Below are 27,672 nucleotides of genomic sequence, written 5' to 3'. Positions count from 1 at the left end.
CAACATTTACACCTTATTTGTCGCTGCTGTTATCTTATGAGTGATAAGCAACAGATAAGGAGCACATAAAGCAGCAGGCAGGCCATTTATGACTTTTTCCACCACATTCTTCTTTTACAAGTTACAAATCTAGTTTATCATCATTAGAAACAGCTTGTCTTTCAGCACAATTATGATATAAATTACTGGACATTCAACGACATTTGAAACAAGCAGAACAAATTGCCTCTTCGCACAGTTTGAGAAATACCGTGGGACGCATGTGTGAGGAAATCAAACCTTCTTGACTTGACGATTAAAACAAACCACAACGCCGATTCCACAGACGTTCACATGCTGTGTGAAATGTAAATGAATCTCATAAACCCGTTTTATTTACAATGGAAGACATATCGAATGTTTACAATGTCCCATTTTAACAAAATCACAGGGTCATTTGGAATTTGCTGGAAGGAAAACATCTTTAAAAGTTGTTACAAGGCCACGTTTACCAGTGCGTAGCGTTCTTTTAACAGCAGTCAGTAAACATCTGTGAACTGATTTGATGAGTAAAATGTTTTTAGTCGGTCTTGACTGCAGACGGTCAGCTCAGCACACAGGCCCTTCTGCTATGAGGCCCAGTTCACATTGTCCTGCTGAAATGCACCAATCAGGAGCATGAAGTGCAATGATTTCTTTCTACATGGTGGGACGAATATTCAGCGAGTGTCTTTAATGACTGAAAAACAAGAAACAGGTGCAGAAAGGTTTTGTTGTGTTTTTTACTCATGTACATCAGCTGTGTCATACTTTCTAAAATATCGCCTTAAAACTCTTTGCACCCGTTATGTGAATTTATAATGTTCACAACCGATGTGGTCATTGATTGTGAACTTAAACAACCAACGACGACTCTTCAGTTTTGTCTACTGATAGAAATAAGGCCCAATGAGTGGAAAGTGATTGTAATTCACAGGGTTTTGACCACTGCACTGTGGCTGATCATTCAGCATGATGTGGCATAAGAAAGACTGGACTGAGCCATGTTGTTCTGGTCATGCACACAGATAACACATTCATGAAGAAAAACGGTTTCATTGTAATTTCTAACCCAGTTTATAATGACTCTCCATCCCTGCTGATTTAAAGCTGCACACATGTGAACATGTAATATGTTTAACTTTAATGCCACAGTGTGAGCATGGTTTAACTTTTTAGATACTGACAAACCTGCTTCCTGCAGCACACACACCAGGTGCACAAAGGCACGGCACAAACAACCTTTAAAGCTGTGTCCCCTCCTAACATGCTACTTGAGTTTTATCCTATCCTGTTTGTGCTGTCCACATCCTCGAGCTACTAAAAGTTGCGGGTTATCAGTGAGAACAAAGGTCAAGGCAGACATCCAGCATTTGTAATCCTACTTGAAAGAATGACATGATCGTCATTGCTGTTAATAATTACAATGTGATAAGTGGGAGAGATGGTATTTATTGGTGGCACAACCGTCTGAGACCCCAGTTGATTTCCAGGATCTGGAGCAGGAGGAAGAGACGGTGGAAGCTTCGACACAGACTGGGACGCTCTCAGGTACGTAGGACGAGCTGCTCTGCATATACGTACGTGTTGGAAAGTAAAGAGGGAACTGTGGGGAAGTGAGGACTGCTAAAACTCAAACCAAACTTCTCTGGTGTTTCTTCAACCTGACAATCTCACCCTCTGGGACGACGCACGCTCTGACCTGCCTTATGTGCTCTGTCTTGTATTTGGGGGTCTGGACCTTTGCTGTTTTCTGTTAATGTGCTTTGATAAGTGATGTTCAAAGGAAGGACGGGATCCTTTTGCTAACCCGATGTGATTAATGGACCTCAGAGCCACACAGAGAGGAAGCAGCAAAGGCGAGATGATGCGCCCGGCAGCTCAGCAGTACGTGGTGACCAGGCCGCTGTACTCGGAGGAGTCCTTCGCTCAGGACCATGAAAAGATCTACAGGCACCGCAAAACTATGCTGGACCACATCAAACAATATTTCACGTAAGCAACATGTCAGACTGTTTGCTGTGTTTTCTGTTTGGTTGCTGTGATCACTGAATACAAACCTACGTTCCAAACGACGACTCTGCAAAGGTTTGATGAACTGTGGTGATTTCAGCAGCAGCTGCTCTTATTTCCATCAACAAAGGTTCAAGCTTGTTGGGCTCAGTTTACACAGGTTACGTTTATAGTGATTAAGGTCTGACGAGACACTTTACCTGATAGAAAAACATTATGTGTTTATATGTAAAAGATCTGTGTATCCTTAGATTACCATTAGCTTTGGTGCTCAGTCCATATGTACAAAATATACATTTTACATTAGCTTCAAGTCTGAAACTCTAACCTGCAGCATCTGTGCAGCATGCAAACAGGGTTAGGGCAGCTATTGGCCGAGGTAACTGATCTGTGACATGAAGACTGTCACTGATGTCCAGACGTTTGAAAAATGATATTTACTGGGTGTTTAAAATGGTGACACACTGGCAGGCCTGTGCTTCTACACTGTAACTATGATTATAAGCATGAACAGCTGTTGGCTATTTATCCACTTGGTGCTTTGTGTTTTTTTTCCTTTTTAACAGTTATCAATGGTATGTGTACAAGAACGAGAGATAAAAGTATTTAGATCCTTTGCTTTCAGCTGTAATTCTAACAAAGACAGAGGTGATGCTTTATCTATTTTAATGTCACATATGGCCGTCTCTGTGGACACTTTCAAAACCGGAAGCGGAAAACTTTTATTCCTTAGCTTTAAAATCTGTATGAGTTTGTACTTTATTCATCTTATTTCTTACTCAAATCATTTTATGATTCTTTTTCTTAACTTTTATCATTTTTTATCTCTTCTCATTACTTTAAATGCAAAGCACCTTGTTGTTGTTTTAAATGTGCTCTATAAATAAATTTGCCTGGACTTCTGTTTGTCAGTGTGCCAGGCGCAGTAAGCAGAACAGCTAGCACTGATGCATCTGATTAACAGACACTTATTAAGTTCATAAGTTAAACTTTTCAGACTTGGTAATGGTTCCATCTGTACATGCTGGTCTTGATGATTCACCATTCACCCATTTCCAGTTATGGTCACAGCCTATTTACTCTGATTTTCACCTCTTTTTCTTGCCCTGGAAGAGTTTCTGTTATGTTGTGAGAGAAAAATGACAGGATGAGTGTGTTTATTTAAAAAACAGAGAAAATAAATTACAAGACTAAATCCTGGATGACTTAAAACACTGCAGAGCAACTGATATTGACATAGTCAGTGGCCAGTGTTTATGTAATATTAATTAATGTATAATGAATATAATAGTAGCTTAATATAATATAATATAATATAATATAATATAATAGCTGAATATTTCTTCATAATCTTTTTATATATTTTGATTGTAAAATCCTAATCCTAGGTTGGTAGAAGATGTTTAAATACACAAGTAAATAAGATTACTGAAAAACAACAACAAAAGGATACAAGACTGCTCGATATTTGTACTTTGTAACCAGTTCAAACAATTTTGTGAAGCATAAAATGCAAAAAGTCGTTACTCTAGTGTTTCTCTTTAACACCATATGTTTTGGTTCATTATCGTTTCAGATGTGACGCTAAACGAGCCGAGAGCACAGCTCTGTCTCTTCTCCCAGTCATCGGCTGGATGAAAGCGTACCGATTCAAAGAATGGCTGCTGGGTGACATCGTGTCCGGTGTCAGCACTGGACTGGTGGCTGTCCTGCAAGGTGAGTCGTACTAAGGCAGCTCTTCTGTTCTTCTTCGAGGACCAACTTTCTTGGAATTGGCTGCTCTTCATTGGCAGATTTGGGGGTTTCGTGCTCACAGTCAGAGCTGTTGGTGTGAGATGAGTATGTTAGCGATATCACTCTCACATCATGCAAAATGATGTGAGAATGATTGCCCGAGCATTGATAAGGAGCTCCGGTGTTACCGGCCTTGTGTCTTGAAACTTTGGCCATGTTTAATATGAGCATGGTAACATTGTAACAGTATAAGAAAGAAAATATGTAAAAGCAAATTAAAGGGTCCTTTAAGCATTATATACCTAATTTATTTTAAAAAAGTAAAAGAGAATAAAAGTGATTCTTGCTGGTTTTACTGGCACACGTTTCTTTAGAGGACACAACACTGTACAGTGAAATGAACAGGAGCATTATGATATAAATGTGAATAATACTTTGAGTGTTTCTGTCTTGCAGGGCTGGCCTACTGTTTGTTGGCCTCTCTGCCACCCTGGTATGGGCTCTTCTCCGCCTTCTTCCCTGTTATCATCTACTTTTTCCTCGGCACCTCCAGACACATCTCAGTGGGTAAGGCCATCGTCCATTTCTATATAGCTGCTCTCTAAATGTTAGAGTGTAAGTATATCTGCCATCCTCCTGTCTCCCTGAAGGTCCGTTTCCAGTGCTCTGTCTGATGATTGGCTCGGTGGTCACCAGGCTGGTCCCAGACGAGGGGCCGGCGTTCAACATCACGGGGTTTGAAGGCCTGACCAGAGACGAGCAGAGAGTGCTGGTGGCCTCTTCTGTCACCTTCCTTGCCGGTATCATGCAGGTGAATCGGCTCGCCACAGCCAATAAGTTGCTCTAGTCAACAACTGAGTCACCTTGTCAACAAGCATGCTTTCTGAGGATCAAACACAAACCTGTAGGATCTCAAACATACGTTTGTGATTTGGAAACAACAAAAAGCTTTGTGTCCTTGACAGAAAACAGATGTTGTGTTTCGTCCTTTTTAATAAGGCTCCTTGAGAGCCGTTCATCACAACTTCATTTGTGAGCTCTGCCTTTCAAAGGAGCATACTTCGCTCCATCTTTCCATCAAAAAATACTATTGAGCAGCAAATGTAGCATAATAGTGTTAGCATGAAAACACTGACGGCTACTGAAAAGTAGGTTGACATTTTAAAAGTCATGAGAATATTGATTGTACTCTCACATTTATCCATTTAAGGCGATGGTTAGCTGGACGCACCAAGAAGGCTGTGCTCTTTTTTTGGAATAGGTGAAACAAAACCTAAATCCCAGTCAGTGAGCATAAGAGGCACTCATAGATGGACTTACTATGTTTAGGTTTGTTAGCTTTGGACTGAGGTGGGATAAGATAAGCTCCATACAGGAGCAGTTATTACCTGCAGCGAGAGTCACAGAGCAATGAGGATATATGATCATGTCATATTTGACCTAGAATCTCACTCTTGCATTTCACGTCCGCCTTTCTTTCAAGCTGTGTTCAGTCTTTAAAGAAAGTGATGGCAGGAACAATAAGCAGCCTAGTTACAGTAGTTAGAAAGTAGTTATGTAATAAACTCAAGTTATTCATGTTACTCCTGCGTAACAATTGTGTAATCAAAGACAGGATCTGTCATGCTACACAAAATCTGATTTTTCACTGCACCAGAAACTACAGTTATAAATGAAAAATACAGCATTATTCTCTTGAAAGCAAACTGCCCAGAGAGTGAGCAGGCAGAGGCTCGCACTCCCTGGGTGTTTCCTGTTGTGTGCTCTGACAGCTGTGCTTTAGGGAAACATGAAGTAGCTGAAATATATATAAGTTATATGTAAAGTATGCTGTTTAGTAGATGGTTCACTTCATCAATTATGTGATTTACAGAAAACTGGCAGTTACTTTTATAACTGTTGAGAGGACTGCAGTTTACAATGTAAACATTCATTGGTCCCAAGTGGACTCTTATCGGTACTTTAAGGCTATTTTTGTAATACTAATCACACAGAGTGGTACTTTACTGTGTGTTAGCTGTTTATGTTACGGATGAGAACACCAGATCTGCTAATCAAACAAGCAGCACATTCAGATGAACAGCTGTTGTTAACCTTGATGTAGTCGTACACAGAGGGACGTCACAGGGTTTTCATTCCTAAAAGAAATTCAAAAAACCTTTTTTCTTTTTCTGGTAACTCGCAGTTTAATAATACACTATTTTGTTATGTTTATCATGTTGGGTTTTTCAATCTAAATGACTGAATCTGTTTGTGACTCCTGTCTCTGGCAGCTTGCGATGGGCGTTCTGCAGGTGGGCTTCGTTGTCATGTACCTTTCCGACACACTTGTGTCAGGTTTCACCACAGCTGCTGCGATCCACATTCTGGTGTCGCAGCTCAAGTTTGTGTTGGGGCTGGAAGTTCCAGGGATCAGCGGGCCGCTGTCACTCATATATGTAAGCACAGGCCAGCTTGAAGCTTGCTCTGTTCATCACAACAGGTTGTTTATCTGCTGGTTTCATTCTTCAGACCTTGGAGATCATCTTTAACAAGATCACCTCCACCAATGTCTGTGATGTGGTGATCTCCATCGTGATCATGGTGGTGGTGTTCATCGTAAAGGAGATAAATGACCGATTTAAATCCAAGCTGCCTGTGCCGATCCCCATAGAGGTCGTCATGGTGAGCAACACTGCACGACTCCTGACATTTTTGCATCTCTTTGAAGGCTTGTTGGTTCCATAAACAACAACACTGATATTTATTACACTGGTTTTGGCTCTTCACTGTAACGACTGTACTCAGCAGGTGAATAACACTCATTAAAGTGAGTAATGTTCATTTATGGGCCAGAAAAAGATTTCAGCGAGAGATACCGGTCACAGGTTCACACCTGCAGTTAATAAATGCTCTCTGACTTTTGTATTTAAAAGAGTAAATAGCTGTGAATAATCATTTGTCATTTCTTTCACAGACTGTTATTGCATGTGGAGTTTCATATGCATTCGACTTTAAGACAAGATATGGCATTGATGTTGTTGGTTATATACCAAAAGGGTAAGAATACATCAAGCTCACAGTAAAACCTGTCGATTGTTTTATCTTTGCTGTAGAAGAGTCAGAACATCAGCAGCAGGAGTTATCAATGACAAACTTCCCCTGTAATATTATACTGTTGTTTTAATATCCTGAGACTGTGCATAACTCACAAGTACATAAGAAGTTTATAAGGTGATAATAGCTAAAAGCTAACAGTTTGTTTTGGAGCCTGTAAAAGTGTGAAATCAGAAAGGCAGTCAAAGAGAGGTCAAACCACTTCCACAACATTATAGTTCTAAAATGCAACATGCAAACTTTACACATGTTATGTCTCTTTCTGCTTTGGCCAAAATTAAATATGTTTTTGATTTGAGGACCCAAACGCAGACTCATGGAGGCGAGACAGAAACTCAACAGGCAGCTTTATTGCTGAACATCAGAAAATACAAAAATAACTAAACTTGTAATGAAACTAAACAGGCTGGTAGGCAGAACACACGGCGGGGAAAGAGGGAGACGGAGGCTTAAATACACAGCACAATGTCCAGAGAACAGAAAACACACAGTGAACACAGCCGAGACAAATCAGACATGAACACGAGAGAGAGACACAGAGGACAAAGACACAAGGGGAACCGAATAGTCCAAGAACTAAACAAGAACACTCAGAATAACTACGACCATGAATGACCCTGAACATAATACAAAATATTACTAGAATACAAGAAGGTCAAAATGCTGGGTCAGAGTGACCCAGAACCATGAGCCTGTATTTTGAAACAGAAACATAATATTACGCTTTAGCTAAGGGTCCAACATGTTAAGGTAACGGTCTGAGTTCTGGCTCTGAATTGTTCCTCTTATCACTTGTGGCTGATCCACCTGAGCGTGTCCATGTTTAGAGACACAATAATCTGACAGACTTGTACCGTTTCAGGTACGAGGCGCCAGTCGCCCCAAACCCGCAGATCTTCCAAGAAACAGCAGTGGAAGCGTTTCCTATAGCCATCGTGGGTTTTGCTGTGGCCTTCTCTGTGGCCAAGGTTTATTCTATAAAACATGATTACACCATAGATGGAAACCAGGTGGGTAACAACTCAGCCACATGTAGGTTAAAGTCGTGTCAGGACGTCAGTGTGATTTTTTTATCTCTGTGACCCGGCTACAGGAGCTGATAGCCTTTGGAGTCAGCAACATCTTTGGAGCTTCCTTCAGGTCTTTTGCAGCGAGTACAGCTCTTTCTAGGAGTGCAGTTCAGGAGAGCACAGGAGGGAAAACTCAGGTAACCTAATGTAGCTGATCCCGGATCTGTCCATGTCAGGCAGGGTTTTCTGTATTATTGTAGGGTCTACCTTACAGTATAAAGCACCGTGAGGTTTGTTGTTGTGATTTGGTGCTGTATAAATAAAGCTGTATTGAATAATATTGAAACTGAAGTCCAATTTCGTAACACAAACGTTTGAAGTATCTTTACAATGAAAATCTTTATAATGAAATCTTTGCTTTTTCACTACAATTCATTTGTTGAATCCCTGGAAAACATTTAAATATGACAAACTGCATGATATCAGTTTACAGAATCTGTCCATTCTCTTCTGTTTATACACGTTCATAGAGACTCTGTGATTAACTGCAAATGAATTGACAGCAGTTCCTGTGACACTGCTAGTTTCAGCTGCGGCTCGTCGCTCTGACATACAGTCACACAAATGCATTAAATTCACAGTGAGTGACCAATAGAAAGGCCAGCCAACAGTGACCTCTAGTGTTTAGAGGAGAACGTGTATCAATCAACTGATCTGATAAAGTCCTTTTTAAATCAGCACAAACTCACAGAATCTGATTTCCATCACGTTTGTTTTTCAATCCTCTGCCTCTTCTGTCGTTTTCAGGTAGCTGGTTTACTGTCAGCTGTCATAGTGATGATCGTCACATTGGCTATTGGATTCCTACTGGAGCCCCTACCAAAGGTATGTACACCTCCCTGTGCCTCTGACATGCTGTCTATACTCTGGGAAAGCCGATCTCTGGCCCTCTGCTTTAACAGTCCGTGCTGGGCGCCGTGATCATCGTCAACCTGAAGGGCAGTCTGATGCAGTTCAGAGAGATCCCATATCTGTGGAGGAGGGACAAAGCCGACTGTGTAAGACCTCACAAACTTCCAGTACTCTTAAAGACCATGTTTATATTTTGTAAGAAAGGACACGTGGCCTCCTTGTTAGTAAACAACATGTTTCTTACCACAACAAGGTGGTGTGGCTGGCTAGCTGCATCGGTGCCTTCTTGCTGGGGCTGGATCTGGGACTGGCTGTCGGCCTCGGTGTGGAGCTGATCAGTGTCATCCTCAGGACTCAGTTGTGAGTATTTGGTGTACAATGTGATCATGTAACTGATTACTGTTGTTATTTCATCACGCTATTGTCACGAGGTTCAAATGATGGCTTTTATTCTGTCAGCTGTTAGATAAATGACCCCGACAGCAAGTACAAACACGTAACTCTGATTCTTGTAAATGATACAGTAGTTTACATCAAACCTTTCATCGTTGTATCGTCATCATTGTGAGCATGTTAGCATGTCATGTTTGCTTGTTTGCTTCAGTCCTCGCTGCAGTCTGCTGGCCAACATCAGGGGCACCGATATCTACAAAGACCGAAAGGACTACATCAGCGTGAGTTAGCGTGTGGCCCCTCAGGTGGCTTCAGTTTACCTTTCAAATATTTACACAGCTGTCGGGATATTATCTCAGGCATTTGGATTAGAGTGTGAGGTCATTATTTTTATTATCATTATTTACATTGCAAAACTTTTTATGGAAACCTAGGATGGAAAGATAGTTTCAACTGAACTGAAAGAGATGTACTTTACCTTATGTGCACTGCATGTGGAAAGAAGTGTTGCAGTTTGATAATAACATAAAGGACTTGTTACGATGTTACTAATTACAACTGAAAACCTACGAAATGTCAACAGGAAGTGTGAGTGTAGTTTGTCACTGGCAGGCAGCCCACAGACAGACAATCACACTTTGTACAAAGTCTTCCACGTTCTTCAGATCTGCACCATCTTTACACTTACAGCACACTGTGTGTCTGTGCTGACAGACGCACACTGTGTGTCTGTGCTGACAGAGAAATCATTTCCTTGTAACTAAAACCAGTTTTGAGGTACGACTTCACGGACTCATCAGCACAAAACGTTTTGTGGAGCGTGTAGCAGCTGTGGCACTTTGTCTTGAAACAACTGTAATCTTCACATTTTTCTCAAAATACTTTTTAGACTTTAATCTCAAAATGTTCTCATTTTCTCAAAATAATGAATTTTCTTCTTAACGTGTCTCTAAAACTCCTTTTACTTTAGTTGAAAATCCTGAGGTGAAATCCTTTAACGATCAGCTAAATGTACCTGCCAGCTTGAGCCACCAGTTAATTTTGAAAGATATTTTGTGCTGATTCATCATAATTAGACAAAAGATTACTGCATTACTAGGAATGATTGCCACTCTACTTGCTTCTTGGTGTTTGGGTTGGGATGATACTTTGAAAAAGAATAGCAGGACTCACTGTCAGTAAAAGCCGTTTACTGACTGGTTTCTTCTTCACATCCACGCCAACAGTCCGACTCAACTAGACAGAAAGAGATGCAGGAGGATTTTTTAAACTCTTTGCAGATATACGAGCCAGAAGGAGTGAAGATCTTCAGGATGCCATCTCCAATCTTCTTTGCCAACATTGAGTTCTTCAGGAACAAGCTGGAGGAAGCTGTAAGTCACATCTGGCTTCAGAGTGTAAAAGAATAAAAAGGTTAATGTACAATGTGGCTGATGTCGTTTTCAACAAAGCCTCTTATTCTTTCAAACACAATAAAACACATCAGATAAACTTATCTCTGACCTGATCAGCAGATACGATAAATGACACACTTACTGTATGTCTTCCCAGGTCGGGTTTAACCCATTACGGGTGTTGAGAAAGAGAAATAAAGCAGTGAGGATGATACGGAAACTTCTGAAGAAGGGCAAGTTGCAGTGGACATCTGTGAGTATCGAGGCTGAGCTTGGTTTGATAGTAACGGCACAAATGTTGCCTGTGTCGACACATTAACAAGACGTTTCATTTTTACACCGACAGTGAGTAAATTGACCAGAGTGAGAAGTTATTTTGGTCATTTAACTCGATTGATGTCATCATGGCAGATTTACATTTTCAGAAAATTCAAAAACCCAAACAGTGATGTGAGAAAAGCAGCAGATGGTGCAGAGTCCAGCTTCACTTGTGGTGTGAGGCTGTAATGTGTGACTTTGTGTGGTTTACAAATATTTACAGAGTCAGTCAGAACAAAAACCTTTGACAATAACTGACACGTTCAGTATGAACCTTGATGCTCGATGGACAAAAACCATCATATATATACCATTTATCATTTATTTATTTATTTAAATTGTCAGTAGCCATATCTTGATTGTAAACACATTCCTGCAGTTCCTGCTGGAATGTGTTCCCGTGTGGTGAAGTCTCTGACATAGAAAACATATTTCGCTGTTACAGATCGGCCTCCTGAATACCTCGTGTGGACCCATAAATGAATCAGAGGACGAGAGCAACATGGAAGAGCTGGACCAACCGACTGACTTCAAAGACTTTCCTGCCCGGATCGACTGGAACGCCGAGCTTCCGGCCAACATTGTGCTTCCCAGAGTTGAGATTCACAGCCTGGTCCTGGACTTTGCCGCCGTCTCCTTCTTAGACATCTCTGGACTGAAGGGACTCAGAGCAGTGCGTTTGTATTCATGCAGCAGCAGCAGATGTTTCACTCTGGCTCTGTTTAATTCATTTCTCTTTGCAGCTGCTGAAAGAGCTGATCCGAGTTGAGGTCGAGGTCTACATTGTGGCCTGTGACCGTAAGTACTAACGTATTGTCTGTATTAGTTTAGTAATCATGTTAGCCTACCATGCTAACCTAAACACCTGTCACATACTCAGCTGTATGTTTGTCTACCATATTTGGACCTTCTGTTGCAGCTTACATCCTGGAGAAACTCCATGATTGTAGCTTCTTTGATGATGAAGTTCAGTCTTCAATGTTCTACCTGACACTGCATGACGCCATGCTGCACATCCTGGAGAAACATCCGGAGCCTACTCCAAAAAAGTCTGATTATGAGAAGGTAAAGAAGAGCAACAAACACAATATTCAGGGAGTATTTGACATCTTACTGTTGGAAATATGTACAGAATATCAAACTTATAAGAAATGTGTGTTATTGCACAGATAATAACATCAGTCACAGTTCATCACCTCGCTGGCAGATTGAGGAGCAGAGACAGAAATGTAGGTATCAGCCCCAAACTGTGCTTTTCAATGTTTGTATGCAGTGTGTGTGTGTGTGTGTGTGTGTGTGTGTCTATATATATATATATATATATATATATATATATATGTGAAGAGAAAATTATTAGAAAGGCAAATGAAGTCACACTCAGATATCTAATTTTTTTACATGCGCATGGGCGGTCTGCTCTGCTTTCAAAGTGCGCACAACAGATGTGACAGAAAAACCGCCCAGGGCTCTCAGCGCATTCTTTATTTATACTCCAAGTGAGCTTTCAAGGAAGTAGGAGTGGTATGTTCAGTATACAAAAACATTTCCATGATAGGAGGAAAACTGTTCGCTTATCTGCTGAAACAGGAGGTAGCTTGGTATGTATAGAAACTTAAACATTTCCTTAAAAGGAGAGTGAGAGAGGGGGGAGACCGTTAACTCAGGAGGTAGTATCGTATGTCACCGCATTCCTCTTCACATCTGGTTCCACTTTCCTTTCCTGTGGTGGTTCCAACTCACAAGCTCTCCTATCTTAAATGAAGCTACAACTAAACAATAATCACAAAATTAAAAATCTTTCATCATTCCCTCCTGTTTGTAGCTGAAATTAAAAAGATACATCAATGTGTTTCAGACACAGACCCTACATTGTGAGTGCTTTCGGTCTGGTCGTCATAAAATGTGTATCATTCAAACATAATCATTCATCACATTAGTTTCATACTCATCGTCTTCTCCTTCCTCCTCGTCTGGCACAGTGACATATGCAACAAGAGATTAGGATATCATTCTTGATACCATTCCTCTTACACAGGGAATAATGCATGTAGTAAAGATACAAAACATGATAAGTATTAGGCCAATAAACATCAAAACCTTAAACATCAATGTTCTCCATGAGCCGCTCATAAACCAATCCCACCAATTACTTTGTAAATTTTCCCAATCGGTTACCTGTGCCTGTTGAACGTTTCTAAGTAATTGTAGAGTATTTGTCATATTATCAGAATGCACATTGTCTGGAATATATGTACAACAAGTTATATTAAACAAAACACACAGTCCGCGCTTTTCTGCCAAGATCATGTCCAGGGCAACTCTGTGTTGCATAACAGTTATTCTCATGGCATCAATTTCCTGATTTTGTTCTTTGTTGATGCTGGTCGATGCATTTAAAAACAGTCCAAAACTATAGTCCAATAGTCAGGAGGTCGCTGTGGTTTAGGACAATTCCTAAATATTGATAACCTAGACTGGCAAAGCTTGCTGCGCATGTCACTTGAATGATGTTCATAAGTCTGCCATATAATGTAGCATGCTGTGTTGTAGCAGGCATGTGTGAGCATATATAACAATCTTTGTCTTCTTTGCGATTATATATGTATCTATACCAGGCATTTTCTGAGTCTCCGTTTTATGGTGCCGTTAGTTCTCTCTACTAACCCTGCACTCCATAGATGATAAGCACAGTGATTCCTTATGCTGAATCCTAGTGCTTCAGAGACCTTACTGATCACATCATTGACAAAATGTGTCCCATTGTCTGATCTTATCAGAGAAGGGATACCATATGTTGGAATAAAATGATTACATAAACATTTTGCAATGGAGATTGCCTCTGCTTTCACTGGATATATCTCTGGTCAGTTTGAAAACACATCTATGATCACTAAGGCATATTTTAATCCTTGACATTCATTCAATAAAATCCATGTGGATGGTGTGGAGAACTGGCCTCTCTTAGGTCTTAAGTTTCCTTGTGAGTTGCGTTTTTGACAGAATAGGCATGTTCTTACAAATTTACAAGTTTCAAAATTTATAGTGTAAAAGTGTGTATTGTTTATCTATACTATATTTCCCTCCTGTTGACACATGTATTACTTCATGTGTCACTACAGCCGCTGTCCTGTGTAACGACACTGGTAGTATTGGTTTTCCATCACAGACCATTAAGTCATCTTTCAGTTGTGCTCCACATTTCAGCCACGTGTTCTGTTCAGTGATCGTTGCAGCTTTTTGTTCGGTTTTTAGTACATCAAGTGGTATTTGTGTACAATGTTCGGATGTTAGAAGCGTTATCGTTTGTTGTGCAGCCTGCTTTGTTGTTTGATCTGCAAAATTATTTCCTTTTGTGATAATAAAATTGTCTTTTTGATGTGCTGCACATTTACAAAGTGCCAATTGTTTTGGCAAGCTGATCACTTCCAATAAGATTTTTAATAAGCTGCCGTGTTGCACGGGGTTATCCGTAGAGGTAACCATACCTCTGTTATGCCAAATTTTTGCAAAGTGGTGCACTGCTGAAAAAACAAACTGGCTGTCAGTGTATATATTTATATTTTGGCCTGCGTGCAATTCATATGCACATATGGCTGCATACGTGCAGCCGACTCTTTTACTGCCTCTGCTGCGGCTGCATAGGCTTGCATATGCAGGCAGGCCTGACGCTACAGAGTCTAATTTACACGAGTCTAAATTTCACCAGGAATGTTAACAGGCGTTATTTTTCTCCAAATGCCTGTGTTATCACAGCTTTCATATAACCTGCTCCTCTATCTACACGTAAGTAGAAAGGCTTATCATAGTCAGGCAGTGCTAAAACTGTATCTGTCTGTAATGCCTATTTTTAAATAACTGAATGCTTCTTCTTTCTTCTCTATAGATGCAACATTACATTTTCACTTAATGCATTTTTAGATAATTTCTAGTTTTTCAAAGAATTCACCCATCTCACACATCTTACACATTTCAAACTTTGAAGTTAGGGTTTTTGTATATATATATATTTTTTTTTTTTAAACTTTGAATTGCTCACAGTTCTAAAACTAGCCATTTGTAAATCATATGCCTAATCACTATGTGTCACTGTGATCCACAAGTATGGTCACGAATTTGTTTCCAAATCAACAAAATAAAATAATCAAACAAAACAGGAAACATACATGAGTCAGGACACAAAAAGAAAAATGCTGCTACTGAAACAGAGCAGAAGTGTGAGGGGAAAACTGAGCTCACAGACAGCTGCATGTGTTGGCTTTTAATGCAGTTTCTGCTCTTAAAACAAATAAATAAAAATAAAAGAAAATGTGTAACATGCTCATCAACTTAGCGGTGTCCACGTATTTAATTCAGCTTCTCAATCCTGTAGCTTTAGCTGTTGTCTACAGGGTTTGGCTTATTAGTTGTTATTATGGGTGTGCTCTATATCTCAGTAATATTTTATCTAAGATAAATGACAGATGTTTAAGCAGGTTAAGTGCCTCTATGCACGTAATTAGTTTAGATAGTTTCTTTATTTTCTTCATCTCATGTGTCATTATACTGAGTTTGAGCAAACCTTAAGCTTGATGCAGATTACTTCATAACAATCATCCACCTCACATCATAACTGACTAGGTTGCTTCTTATTATTAATATTATGTCATTATTAATATTATCATCTTTTTCTTTCTATATAATAACAATAGTATATTACAGTATTTTATTAGTGTATACCACTATACTACTACTGAGCCAATTTAATAGTTAGGATCATCTTACTCAGCAAACAGATCATTTAGAATTCATCCAATCTGTACAAATTTGCTTTTCTCTGAACAGGTTTGTGCCTACTTTTTAGACTGGTCTTCTGTTTGTCTCATCTCAGATCCAACCTTCAGTCACATTCATTCTCTCTGTTGCGTGACGAACCAAGCAATTTATTATTATATATTTTATATTTTATTTTGTATCCATCAAGGGCTTCGGGTGATCTGCAGTTTCACCCTTTCCCAAGCTGGAGACATTTACCTTTTCACACACTTTCCTTGGCTGAACAATGACACAGCCTTAATGTACCTTATGCATCTCTCTATTTTATTTAAAAGGTTTCCGTGTGAATTATTTCCTTTTATTCATTTTATACATTCTGGGCATGGTCGTCATGCCAACTATGTTTCATTGTTAATATCAGTTTACAGGTTGTTATCTTTCCTATTATTAGTTTCAATACATTAAAAATACAGTCTAATGTAATTTTGTCTTTGTTTATTTTATTTTTGTACTTCTTATATTTATATCTATTCGGTGGGGTCTGTTTCCAACCTTTTTAAACTACTTTAAACTATTTTGATCTCTAGTTTTCACTTAATAAGGGTTTTGTCAGTCACTGCACTGTAGTGTGACCTGAGGAATTATTTTCTCGCTCTTCTTTACAACGTTGCTTCAGTTCATTGAGTTTCATTCGTTCACCTTAGTTGGCTAAATGTTCTCATCCTGCAACTGAATAGAAAGTTACATACAAGGCTTGAATCACAGTCTCCTTGGTAAAAGCAGCTCATGCAACCTCCACAGCCTCCTGCCTCAATGTGTCTTTGTCACTCAGTGTTGTCTCACCTGAATTCCTCCTATGGGCATATTAGTCTCTTGTAAATGAAATAAGTAATACACTTTTAACCCTCTCAGGCTCAAATTAAGTTTTTGTTGCTAATGCACAACCAAGTCCTGCAGTGGTGCTTCTGAGTAAAAAAGACTCATAAAATATGTTTGTGGGGTTGTTAGTTTATAACTGTTTCAAATCGGCAACGTCTGCCTCAAGAGGGTTAATAATATAGTGTGCTAAAAAGTTGAAACAACCTGTAACACGAGTTCCTTCTTCACCCACAGGCTTCAGAAGCACAAACGAAGTTATAATGCCAGAGTCAGAAGATGATGATTAAGAAGATCAAAGACTAAAAGCATCGAATATCTTACAAGTGATGCTTTATAGCAACATGCATAGTGAAGAATGATGAACTGCTTTAATTTATTTAGCTTTGACTTTAATTCATGAGACGTTTCGTTCTATTGTTTTTTATACTGTACATATTGGATTTGTAGAGACATATGGTGTAATATATTGTAATGTGTATTTTCCTAACAGTGACAGTGAAGGAACTTTTGACAAAGGAATATTGTTTTTAGAACAAAACGAATGTGACGATAAAAAGCAGTGGCTGAAATAAATGTTTTTTATCAATAAATAATTCAGTTTAGTCTTTTTTAATCTGGCACCCATAGAATTAAAAAGGATGCTGTTGCAGCCCTGTTAGCAGGGTTATTATTGCAACGTGATTCATCGTCACTATTCGCTTCTACTATTGGGAAATTGACATTAACACGACTAAAATGACATCATTAAAAACATTATTTCAGTAACATGAACATATCCATGATTATTTGGTATACTTTGACTCAGTACACATACAACAACATTAAAATAACATTAAAATATTAAACTATGATGCCTATCAATGTGAATTCTTCATTATTTCACTTTCACTTCCTTGCTAAACATTTTTTAAGTAAAATAAAAAATAATAAATATAACATTTAAAGAACACTACTTTAGAAACTACTGCATATATTTAAAGATTGTGCGCTGACATTGTTACAGCTGTAAACGGTTCTGTTTAAACATTCCTGCTGAGTTTTGTTTTAATGTTAAACTTTTATCTACATTTAACCTTTTGTGTTGTCTGTTTATTTAACTTCATAAATCAACTTTACTTACTTAAAGTGTCTGATGAATTCATGCCTTGATGTGTTGATCAAATAAATCAGATTCTTTAAAATTAGACTGCGTAAAATATTCCCATATGATCACTGGCAGCCATACTGCTGACTGTTATTATTTAGTGCTTTTCTACTCAACCTGAGCCATTAAAGCACTTTGTACAACACACCTCGTTCACCCATTCATACAGCAGACATTTATGTTGTGGATAAACTGCATCTTAAACCAACTCAGTGTCTTATCTCTATCCTGTCTATCTTGACAGTTGTGCTTGTTCGGTGCAGCTAATATCAACTAAGCCGTGGTCACAATATCCACGAGCCTGGCAATATGCCTGCTGTTTTGGCGTCTAACCAGTCTTCTGTTATATTGCCCTTTTAATGACGTCGGCAGTTTTTTGAAGTGGTTTATCTGAGGATTTGTCCAGTTAAGATATGTTGTAAACTATATGGCATCCTTGTAATTTGCTTGAAAGCCTCTTTGCATGTAATTTAGAGAATTTCCAAGAACTTAGTCATCGGCTAATTGGAAGGCTTGATCCTTGGCCGCTCCAGTCTGCATGCCAAATATCCTCGGGAAAGATACTAACCCTAAGTTGCTCTGCGATGCATCCATCAGAGTATGACTGTGCACCAAAGGTAGAAAGCACTTACGTGGAGAAGCTGCTCGGGTGAACGAGGTAGTTCAGCATTTTGAGTGCACAGTGTAAAAAAGTGCAGAGATGTAATGGTAAGTAGTTAAGTTCTCTGCATGTCTTTGGACTGCTGTTCCATCAGGTATGTGATTTCATGTCGTTTAACTAGACAACACAATCGACCTGTGGTGTGAGTTGTGAGTCTCCCACTGCTCCCAGAATGCGTCATGAAGGAAAGTGCTGTGGAGCCATTGTTAGCTGTCGCCTCCTGATCAAAGTCTACTCTGTCAAACATGATCAAGCCAAACTAGCCGAGTAATAAATCTTTAAAAAGAGTTAATCAGTTACTGATGTTAAGCAAGTAAAACTTCTCTGAATTTTAGTTAAGGCAATATAAGGCTGAATATTACTTTTATGTCACAGTCGTCAGCTGTCGTGGTTTGCATTAAAAAAGGGGCCAAAGGGAATCAAACAAAGGCAGCCTCTCACTGTTATAGCAGCAATGCAACTTATCATTTTTGCATAAGGCACCAGGACACCCTCCATCACAGGTCAGTGATTGGTTTTGTAATCTAGATCTACAGATCTACAGCCATATGTTCTGCACACTTGGGTGAAGCTCATCAATTCAGCTGAAACTGTTTGAACAGGGTAAGTCTTGTGATTGACAGTAGCTACCTAATTGGATGATTTGTCTTATTGGAGAATTGAGGACTGTCACACCTAATATGTCAGTGTGTTGTTGAGAGGGCATTTTGGTTCAGTCTCCTTGTTTGGCCCATTGTTTGGGGTGGAGTATTTGTCACTCCTCAGTTACTTTGTAGTTTTGGTGAATGATTGGTTCCTTGGCTACAGAGGTTTTGGTGGTTTTTACATGGAATTTATCGTATCATGCTGCGTGAACCATTGGGAGCATGCCTGCTCCCGTTGATTTTAGGTCAAATTACTGTAACTCTTGAACCATTGGTGCAATCGAAAAAGATTCCAAAGGTTCCTGAAAGCATCAACTCTGTGCTCAGTGATATTACAGTCATTATGGTAATCCCAGACACGACATAGCAAATGGTAAATGAACGGATTCTTGTATAGAGCTTTTCTACTCTCCTAAAGCGCTTAATGCAACATGCCACATTCACCCACTCACACCCATTCACACAAGCACTGCCTTTATTCTATGATGGATGCATCGGAGAGCAATTTAGGATTAGGATTCAACTTTATTACCATTACACATGTCTAAATACAGGGTAACGAAATACGGTTTGAATCTAATCAGAAGTGCAAGAGCAGTAAGTGCAATAGGAGCAGATTATCTACAGGTAAGGGTAGTATGAAAAGTGGGAATAGTTATGAACAGATTATGTACAAATAAGTGAATATCTTGCCCAAGGATGGCATGCAGAGTGGGGGGGTATCACACCACCAACCTTGCCTTGCTCTACCTCCTAAGCTACAGCCACCCGTCAAATACCAAACAGCAAAAACAAACAATACAAAAAAACATGGTAAAAAAATCCACATGCCCAATAAAATGTCTGTTTTCTGCAACGCTGCATCACACTCGCTCTCTCTGCTCTCAACCAACGTTTGTCTTCACACGGCTGCTGTGACGCCCATAATATGTGTGTGTCCCTGTGTGTTGGCCCTGCGACAGACTGGCGACCTGTCCAGGGTGTACCCCGCCTCTCGCCCTATGACAGCTGGGATAGGCTCCAGCGCCCCCCGCGACCCTGAAAAGGATAAGCGGAAGCGAATGGATGGATGGATGGAGTTAGAAAGGTGACTGGAAAGAAAAAACTCAGTGCATCATGGGAATCCCCAGCAGCCTACGTCTATTGCAGCATAACTAAGGGAGGATTCAGGGTCACCTGGTCCAGCCCTAACTATATGCTTTAGCAAAAAGGAAAGTTTGAAGCCTAATCTTAAAAGTAGAGATAGTGTCTGTGTCCCGAATCCAAACTGGAAACTGGTTCCACAGAAGAGGGGCCTGAAAACTGAAGGCTCTGCCTCCCATTCTACTTTTAAATACTCTAGGAACAACCAGTAGGCCTGCAGAGCGAGAGCGAAGTGCTCTAATTGAAGTTAACTCAGAAAGATCAATTGGAGAAAAAGAGTCTAACTTAACATCAATGGTACTAAGAGTAGTTGTAGATAATATTACATCTGTGGGATGATTATAGGTAATTTTTTTTGTAATGCTTAAAATTTTATTTGTGAAGAAGTTCATGAAGTCATTACTAGTTAACGTTAAAGGGATGGTTGGCTCAACAGAGCTCTGACTTTTTGTCAGCCTGGCTACAGTGCTGAAGAGAAACCTGGGGTTGTTCTTATTTTCTTCAATCAGTGACGAATAGTAAGATGTTCTGGCTTTGCGGAGGACTTTCTTATAAAGCAGCAAACTATTTCTCCAGGCTCTAAATTTGTGACACGCCATTTCCTCTCCAGATTACGAGTCATCTGCTTTAGGCTACGTGTTTGAGAATTGTACCACGGAGTCAGGTACTTCTGATTAGAGACCTTAGTTTTCACAGGAGCTACAGTATCCAGAGTCGTACGTAGTGAGGAGGTAAAATTATTAACAAGATAATCGACCTCTGTTGGAGTAGCGTTCAGATAGCTGCTCTGCTCTGTGTTGGTACAGGGCATTGAAGATGATAACAGTGGGTGGATTATATTCTTAAACTTAGTTACAGCGCTTTCAGAAAGACATCTACTGTGATAAAGTCTACTCTCCACTGCTGCGTAATCAATTATTGTAAATGTAAATGTTATCAGGAAATGATCAGACAGGAGAGGGTTTTCAGGAAACACTGTTAAATGTTCAGTTTCTATGCCATATGTTAAAACAAGATCTAGAGTGTGATTAAAGTGATGGGTGGGTTCTTTTACATTTTGAGAGAAGCCAATTGAGTCTAATAACAGATTAAATGCCATGTTGAGGCTGTCATTTTTAGCATCTACATGGATGTTAAAATCACCCACAATAATTATTTTATCTGAGCTGAGAACTAAATCAGATAAAAAGTCTGAGAAATAAGACAGAAACTCTGTGTAAGGCCCAGGTGGCCGATAGATGATAACAAGTAAGACTGGTTTCTGAGTTTTACAGCTGGGGTGGACGAGGCTAAGCATCAGGCTTTCAAATGAATTAAAAGTCTGTCTGGGTCTTTGGTTGATTAATAGGCTGGTGTGAAAAATTGCTGCCACACCTCCCCCTCGGCCTGTGCTTCGAGGTTTCTGGTAGTTAGAATGACTCAGGGGTGTTGATTCATTTAAACTAACATAATCATCCTGCTGCAACCAGGTTTCTGTAAGGCAGAGTAAATCAATTTGTTGATCCATTATTAACCCTTTAAGACCTACCATAGAACCAAGTCCGCCAGAGCTTATATTATATTTTTACATGCTGTGGTGCCATTTTTGGGAGCATTTCAAATTGCTATACATCAATACAACCATTACAGCCTAAATTTTAATAATATGTATGCATTAAGTGCACAGTAATTACATAAATTGCAAAAAAGTGCAATAAACTACAAAAAATTTTAAAATCGTTTTTGTTTTTTAACATATATTTCTAGTTAGAGAAATTTAAGAGGCTTATCCCTCAAAACTGTAAATAAAAAAAAGTTGCACAAAATAGTTTCCCACCACAGGAAATTTATTTTGAGTGTCTTCATAGTTTTATTTTTGAAATACACCAATTTCTATACACTGCAGGAAAAACGAAAATAAATATTATAGTGCAAATTTGCAAAAAAAGCAGCATATGCATCAAAATAAACTATTTCCAGCAGTGCAATATGAGTCCTAAGCATCCTAGAAACGACACAGAAAGTCATAAAGTCAAACATAACTTTTAAAAACACCAGTATAAGCTCATGAGGCCTTGATGTTAAAAAACTACATTTCCGCGAAAATGACGTCACTTCCGGATTCGGGCAGGTCATGGCGGACATGCGATAGTTTACGCTGATGGACGTAGGAAGTGTTATGAACAGCTGATCGGATCGGCAAAGCCTGTTTCTGGAATATTATGTTTTTGTTGCTGCAAGTGCTTTTTATGCAGTTTTTGCAAAGCTATATGTGGAAGGAAACTGTGACCTAGGACAAGCTGATGGCATAAGATGTAAGTACAACTCCTCCGGTTTCATATGCAAAAAAAATTATTGCGCTAGCTTACGTGGTTGCAGTGCTACCGGGATTTAAAAATAGTTACGCAAAACGGAGCGTGCCCGCTCTGACCGGTTTTAAAGGGTTAAGTCATGTACTAACAGAGACTTGGAGGAGAGAGACCTAATATTTAATAATCCACATTTCACTGTTTTACTCTTTGGTTCAGATGTGGATACTGTATTGTTCTTTCTTTGTGATTGTTTATGTTTAAGTTGTTTGTTGCTGGTTTTTAGTTTGTTTTTTGTCTGTTTTGGAGCTGACACAGTCTCTATGGAGATGGGTTTTTGGGGGGGTAGCAGGAGGAGAGAAGCTGCAGAGAGGCGTGTAAGACTGCAACTCTGCTTCCTGGTCCCAACTCTGGATAGTCATATTTTGGGGGGTTTAATAAATTTGTCCATATTTCTAGAAATGAGAGCTGCTCCATCCAAAGTGGGATGGATGCCGTCTCTCCTAACAAGACCAGGTTTCCTTCAGAAGGTTTGCCTATTATCTATGAAGCCCACATCGTTTCTGGGACACCACTCAGACAGCCAGCAATTTAAGGAGAACATGCGGCTAAACATGTCACTCCTGGTCTGACAGTGAAAACTAAATTGTATTTTTGTTACTATTGATACTGCTGATAAATAAATTTGGTTCTAAGTGTTTTTTTAACACTCTGGGTTTGTTAAAAAAAATCACCATCCCTTCAGCTTGTTCGTGCTCAAAAATGTTTTTGTTTCTTTGCCACTTTTTCTGCATAAAGGTTTTTTCATAAATATAAAATAGTCATTACTTTTTACATTTTTAATCCTTCAAACACCTTTTTCTGGTACAATGCACATGTTTGAAGACAACCTCAAAACTCCCCATTTCATATTTCAGCAGTGCTACTGGAAACTATTGTCTAGTGTTCCTCGCTATAACGCGGTTCACCTTTTGCGGACTCGCTGTTCTGCTGATTTATTTATTTTTTTACAGCACATTGTGTTGTGCGTTCTGATTGCAGGAGACCATTGTCAATTAATCTATGGCCGTGTCTCCTGTACAGCAGCGGTCCCCAACACCCGGGCCATCGTTTGGTACCGGGCCAAGAGTTGAGGTTCGGGTGTGAAATGTATGGTTTTCAGGGATTTTATCGTTAAGTCGGTTTCCCTGAGTCTTTTCCTGTGTTGTAGTCGTGTGTCTTATTTTGAAAGAACTATTTACGCGTTACCATAGCAACCAGAGAGCATTAAGAAGTGAACTCGCGTTTATTATTATATTTACAAAATACCAGTTTTTGTCTTGGTCGTGTCATTTTGTTTTGTTGTATTTATCCGCAACACCTTAAAGGCCGTGAAAATATTGTCTGACATTAAACTGGTCCGTGGTGCAAAAAAGGTTGGGGACTGCTGCTGTACAGCACAGAATGACTTTAGCTTGTCCAATTTATATAAATCTTCGATCGCTAGCTGCGTGACTCTGAAGTGCTGCACTGTATGTTTGTAAGTTTTCTCCTCAACAAACAACAATGCCGATGAAACGTTTTGCACGGTTTCATTTTATAATACTGGACTTATGTTTCTATGAAGGTTTGAACTTTAAGAGTGTTTAAAGAAAAGAGAAAAGTGTGACAATGTTCATGCCTGTCTGAGGAAAGTGTATAAAGCATGTAGTGACGGGTTTTACAGCCTTAAAATATCTGTAGTAATTGTAAAAAACTAAAGTTGGCTACTTTGCAGATTTCACCTATCGCGGGTTATTTTTAGAACATAACACCAGCGATAAACGAGGGGCCACTGTATCATTAGTAGTCTGGGGCATTTACTTGATTAACATCAACATTGATTATTATGCACTGTTATTTTTGTTCAAGGAGAGCAAAAAATATAAAACTCTCTCTTAGCTTGTTCGTTGCCAAAAATGGCCACTTTTGTGTATGTTCACAAAATGCTGTAAAATGTATATTTATTAAAACATTTTTCTACTTTTACCGACTTGACTCTTTAAATTAGCTCCAGTCCTTTTCATCAAAACCAAAATGTTATCTACATTCTTTTTTTACGCTTTAAATGCCAGTTAGGTCATATATATTACCAGTAACTTTTCAGATAAAAGGTGATAAAGTCCTAATGGTTTCATAAATCTTCCTATTTATTTATTTTTTCATCTGAGCATCGGGGACAAGGCTGTCTTGCAATTGTTGAGGTTCACTAGTGTGCGCCCTATTTCTTCCAGGATCACTCTTCATTTGTAGGTTTTAGTGGACTCCCAATACTGTGAAGTGGTTTTCATGAGACAAAGGCTTGTATTCCAAGATCTGGGAGATTGTAGAAATGAGCAGTAATTCCCTTCTTACCATCTTTCCAGAAATATAAGTGATCAGGAAGCTGTTAGTCTTACTTACAGCAGCAGCACTTTCTGCACCTGCAGAAACTCCAGTACACATTTACTAACAGTGTTTGTTGCTGTTTGTGCTGCAGCTGCAGCTTTGAATTTTTTTGACTATAACCGTATTTTGGCTATGGTGTCTTGTTATGAAATGTACAAGAGTAAGAGTGTTTTTAGCAGGTGTGTCAAAGCTAAGTTTGACTGGGAAACTCAAAGCTCAATAGTCTGTATGAACAGAAATTCACTGCAGCCTGTGTAATATTTGATGCGTCATAATTTATTCCAGTCTATCTTGCAAATACATGTTTGCGTTGCAATGTCATGCACAAACACACACAACTATTAGATCCTTAAGATCAAACCTGTGTCATTCTTTTGGTCCACTGCAGTGTTGCAGTCAAAATAAAACGGAAGAAGTGAAGTGGTCCCAAATGGCCAGGATAGAGATCAGAGATGTTAATGCGTAAAATGTCTAAAAATATTATTGATTACAGGATAATACATTACTGTTAATATCAACAATAAGCTTTTTACTCTGAAGTTACAAGTATAAACAATGATGTTACATTTACACTTAAATTTTTTACTATAAGTATGGAAACAAGTGAACATTTTATAATAAGTTTAACTGGAATTCTGTACACTGAAAAACAAACAACACATAAAAACACAAACAAACAGCCAGTGCCTTCATCCGTCCATTAAATGTCAAACATCGCATTGACCTGTAGTCCCTGCTCGTCACATGCTTTTAAAAAGAGCTCCATGTCCTCTGCAAACTGAAAAACACAGAGGAAGAAGTCCCTCTACACAAACACTGCAGATGACAGGCCAGGCAAACATCTATTGACCTGTTTGAATGCCTCCTCATCATGTCAGCCTTGAAGTGTTTTTGTAAGAAGACTAAGCCCACAGTGAGGCCGTTTCATTTTCATGGACTTTCCACAAGCCACAGTTTCATTCAGCACAGAGGGAGGAGCACATGAATGTTCTACTGAAGATTCAGAAAATGGTTTAGATGCTGGAGACAAGACATCGAGAGGGAGGCGGGGCTCTTCGGAGAGTGCAGAGGGAGAGAGGCGGGGCTCCACGAAGAGTGCAGCGGGAGAGAGGCGGGGCTCCACGGAGAGTGCAGCGGGAGAGAGGCGGGGCTCCACGGAGAGTGCAGAGGGAGAGAGGCGGGGCTCCACGGAGAGAGCAGAGGGAGAGAGGCGGGGCTCCACGGAGAGAGCAGCGGGAGAGAGGCGGGGCTCCTCGGAGAGTGCAGCGGGGAGCAGTCCTTAATGCTGACGTGACAATAATTGCCTTGCCATATCCCCACGCTGTATGACTGTCATGTTACAGACAGGGCAGTGAAAGTGCACCGGCATATCATTTTGTGTGTAAGAGAGAAAAAAAAGAAACACAACAACATGTAATTTAAATGCAGTTGTACAGAATGCAATCAGTTTATCTAACAATCAGATTGTACATACTAACAAAAATATCTGAGCCTTCCTCAATAATGAAAGCAAAATGGTGTGGATCACAAGAGCTGTCAAGAAATGTGGTGAACAGGAATTAATGAAAACACACAATGTGAAAAGCAACTTTTAAGTCAACAAAGAGACTGCAGTGCATATTTATAACTATGAGGTATATTTAGCACCAACACACCTTTAAAGGCAAAGCATTTTTAATGTGTCCATTTATTTGCTCCTCAATCTTTGCCCTGACAGCAGGGCTGAAAGTGGGGCACAGAGGGCAGTGAAACAGCCAACACGTGGTGCATTCCTGCAATTCTGGCTTGGAGGCAGAACTCCAAATTTGATCCTCCTGGTCTGTACTATTCCTATTTTGGTCAAAATGGGCTTGAGTGTTTGTTTACAGCACAGCTCCAGATCCAGGTGACACCAACTCAAATGATGTTACCTGTCTGTATGCAGCAGCAGCCTAGTAGTAAATCAGTTTGTCTTTTATTCACTTTAACAATTAAGTTTTGGGTGGTGGCACAAAGACTGAGAGAGGAGGATAGAGAGGGACAGAGCAGGGTGAAGAGAAACAGGTAAGATTAGACGTGGTCAAATTCACCAAATACTGTAGCTTCTGTTTGCCCACATTCACTGATGAGGATTTCATAATAAACAGCGTGTTGTCCTGTTGTCCATTGTGGATCTCCGACTTGCTCCCATAATAATTATTATAAGATTATATTTTTGTTATGTTCTAACTTCTAGCTGAATGAGGAGGAAAGAGAGATTGTACAAGAACAGGAAGAACGAGGGAGCAGACAGTGAAGTTAGCGGGAAAACAGAAATTATGTTTCATGTGGTTTCATTGTGTGCTCATGTGTGAAGCACTCTAAATATGGCTGAACAGTATGGACTACAAATCTATTCTTCACTCGGGAAATTGGGATACATGATGCTCTGTGTTGAGTCAGCATAATAAAGGGAGGGTTTGTATGAATTCAAAAGCTTAGCTTTAAAGCTATCTAAGAGTAGATTGGTGGAGAGAACAAGGAATGAGATGCAGCCGGGCTCAGTACTGCCGAGATTCACGTTGGGTCTTGCTTTACTATAGCATAGCATTTTTTTTTTTTTTTTGCCTGTCTCGTGTGGATCTTTGGATCAGAATTGTTGTCTGAAGGCCAAGAAAGATGCCAAGTGGATTTATTTTACCAAGTGGATCATCATGGCCTTGCCATATTGGTCCATTTGATTGACTTATATTATAATTATGTATTTATTTTATTTGATTTTTTGTTGTTACAGACCGGAGAGACATGACTGGGGGATAGGACAGGGAGGAAGAATGAAAGAAAGAGAGGGAGAGAAAGAAAAATAGAGGAGGGGAGAAGAGACGGTGAGAAAGGGGGGGAGAAAGAAA

General features: G+C 39.6%; 1 protein-coding gene across 1 annotated transcript; it reads left to right on the top strand.

Moving 5' to 3' along the window:
* Nucleotides 1-1,882: 1,882 nt before the first annotated feature.
* Nucleotides 1,883-26,088, top strand: LOC146370055 (chloride anion exchanger-like). The gene is made up of 20 exons (XM_084909356.1): nucleotides 1,883-2,013; nucleotides 3,608-3,747; nucleotides 4,222-4,332; nucleotides 4,416-4,576; nucleotides 6,039-6,203; nucleotides 6,277-6,429; nucleotides 6,722-6,804; nucleotides 7,724-7,871; nucleotides 7,955-8,068; nucleotides 8,679-8,756; nucleotides 8,834-8,929; nucleotides 9,037-9,143; nucleotides 9,388-9,457; nucleotides 10,457-10,549; nucleotides 10,728-10,823; nucleotides 11,334-11,561; nucleotides 11,632-11,686; nucleotides 11,808-11,953; nucleotides 12,058-12,121; nucleotides 25,754-26,088. The coding sequence occupies exons 1-20, from the start codon at nucleotides 1,883-1,885 to the stop codon at nucleotides 26,086-26,088; spliced, it is 2,574 nt and encodes an 857-aa protein (XP_084765482.1).
* The last annotated feature ends 1,584 nt before the right edge of the window (nucleotides 26,089-27,672 follow it).

The sequence above is a fragment of the Perissodus microlepis genome, chromosome 17 (assembly GCF_051167445.1).
Source record: "Perissodus microlepis isolate ML-2025 ecotype Zambia chromosome 17, ASM5116744v1, whole genome shotgun sequence".
Lineage (NCBI taxonomy): Eukaryota > Metazoa > Chordata > Actinopteri > Cichliformes > Cichlidae > Perissodus > Perissodus microlepis.
This window is presented reverse-complemented; position numbering and strand designations above follow the sequence as displayed.

What these genes read in the sequence shown, in the direction of transcription:
- LOC146370055 (XM_084909356.1), top strand. Translation starts at nt 1,883, where the DNA reads ATGATGCGCCCGGCAGCTCAGCAGTACGTGGTGACCAGGCCGCTGTAC. An exon ending in GCACAGGAGGGAAAACTCAG is followed by an intron (nt 8,069 to 8,678) that starts GTAACCTAATGT and finishes TGTCGTTTTCAG; the next exon opens with GTAGCTGGTTTACTGTCAGC. An exon ending in GAGCAGAGACAGAAATGTAG is followed by an intron (nt 12,122 to 25,753) that starts GTATCAGCCCCA and finishes ACTTTCCACAAG; the next exon opens with CCACAGTTTCATTCAGCACA.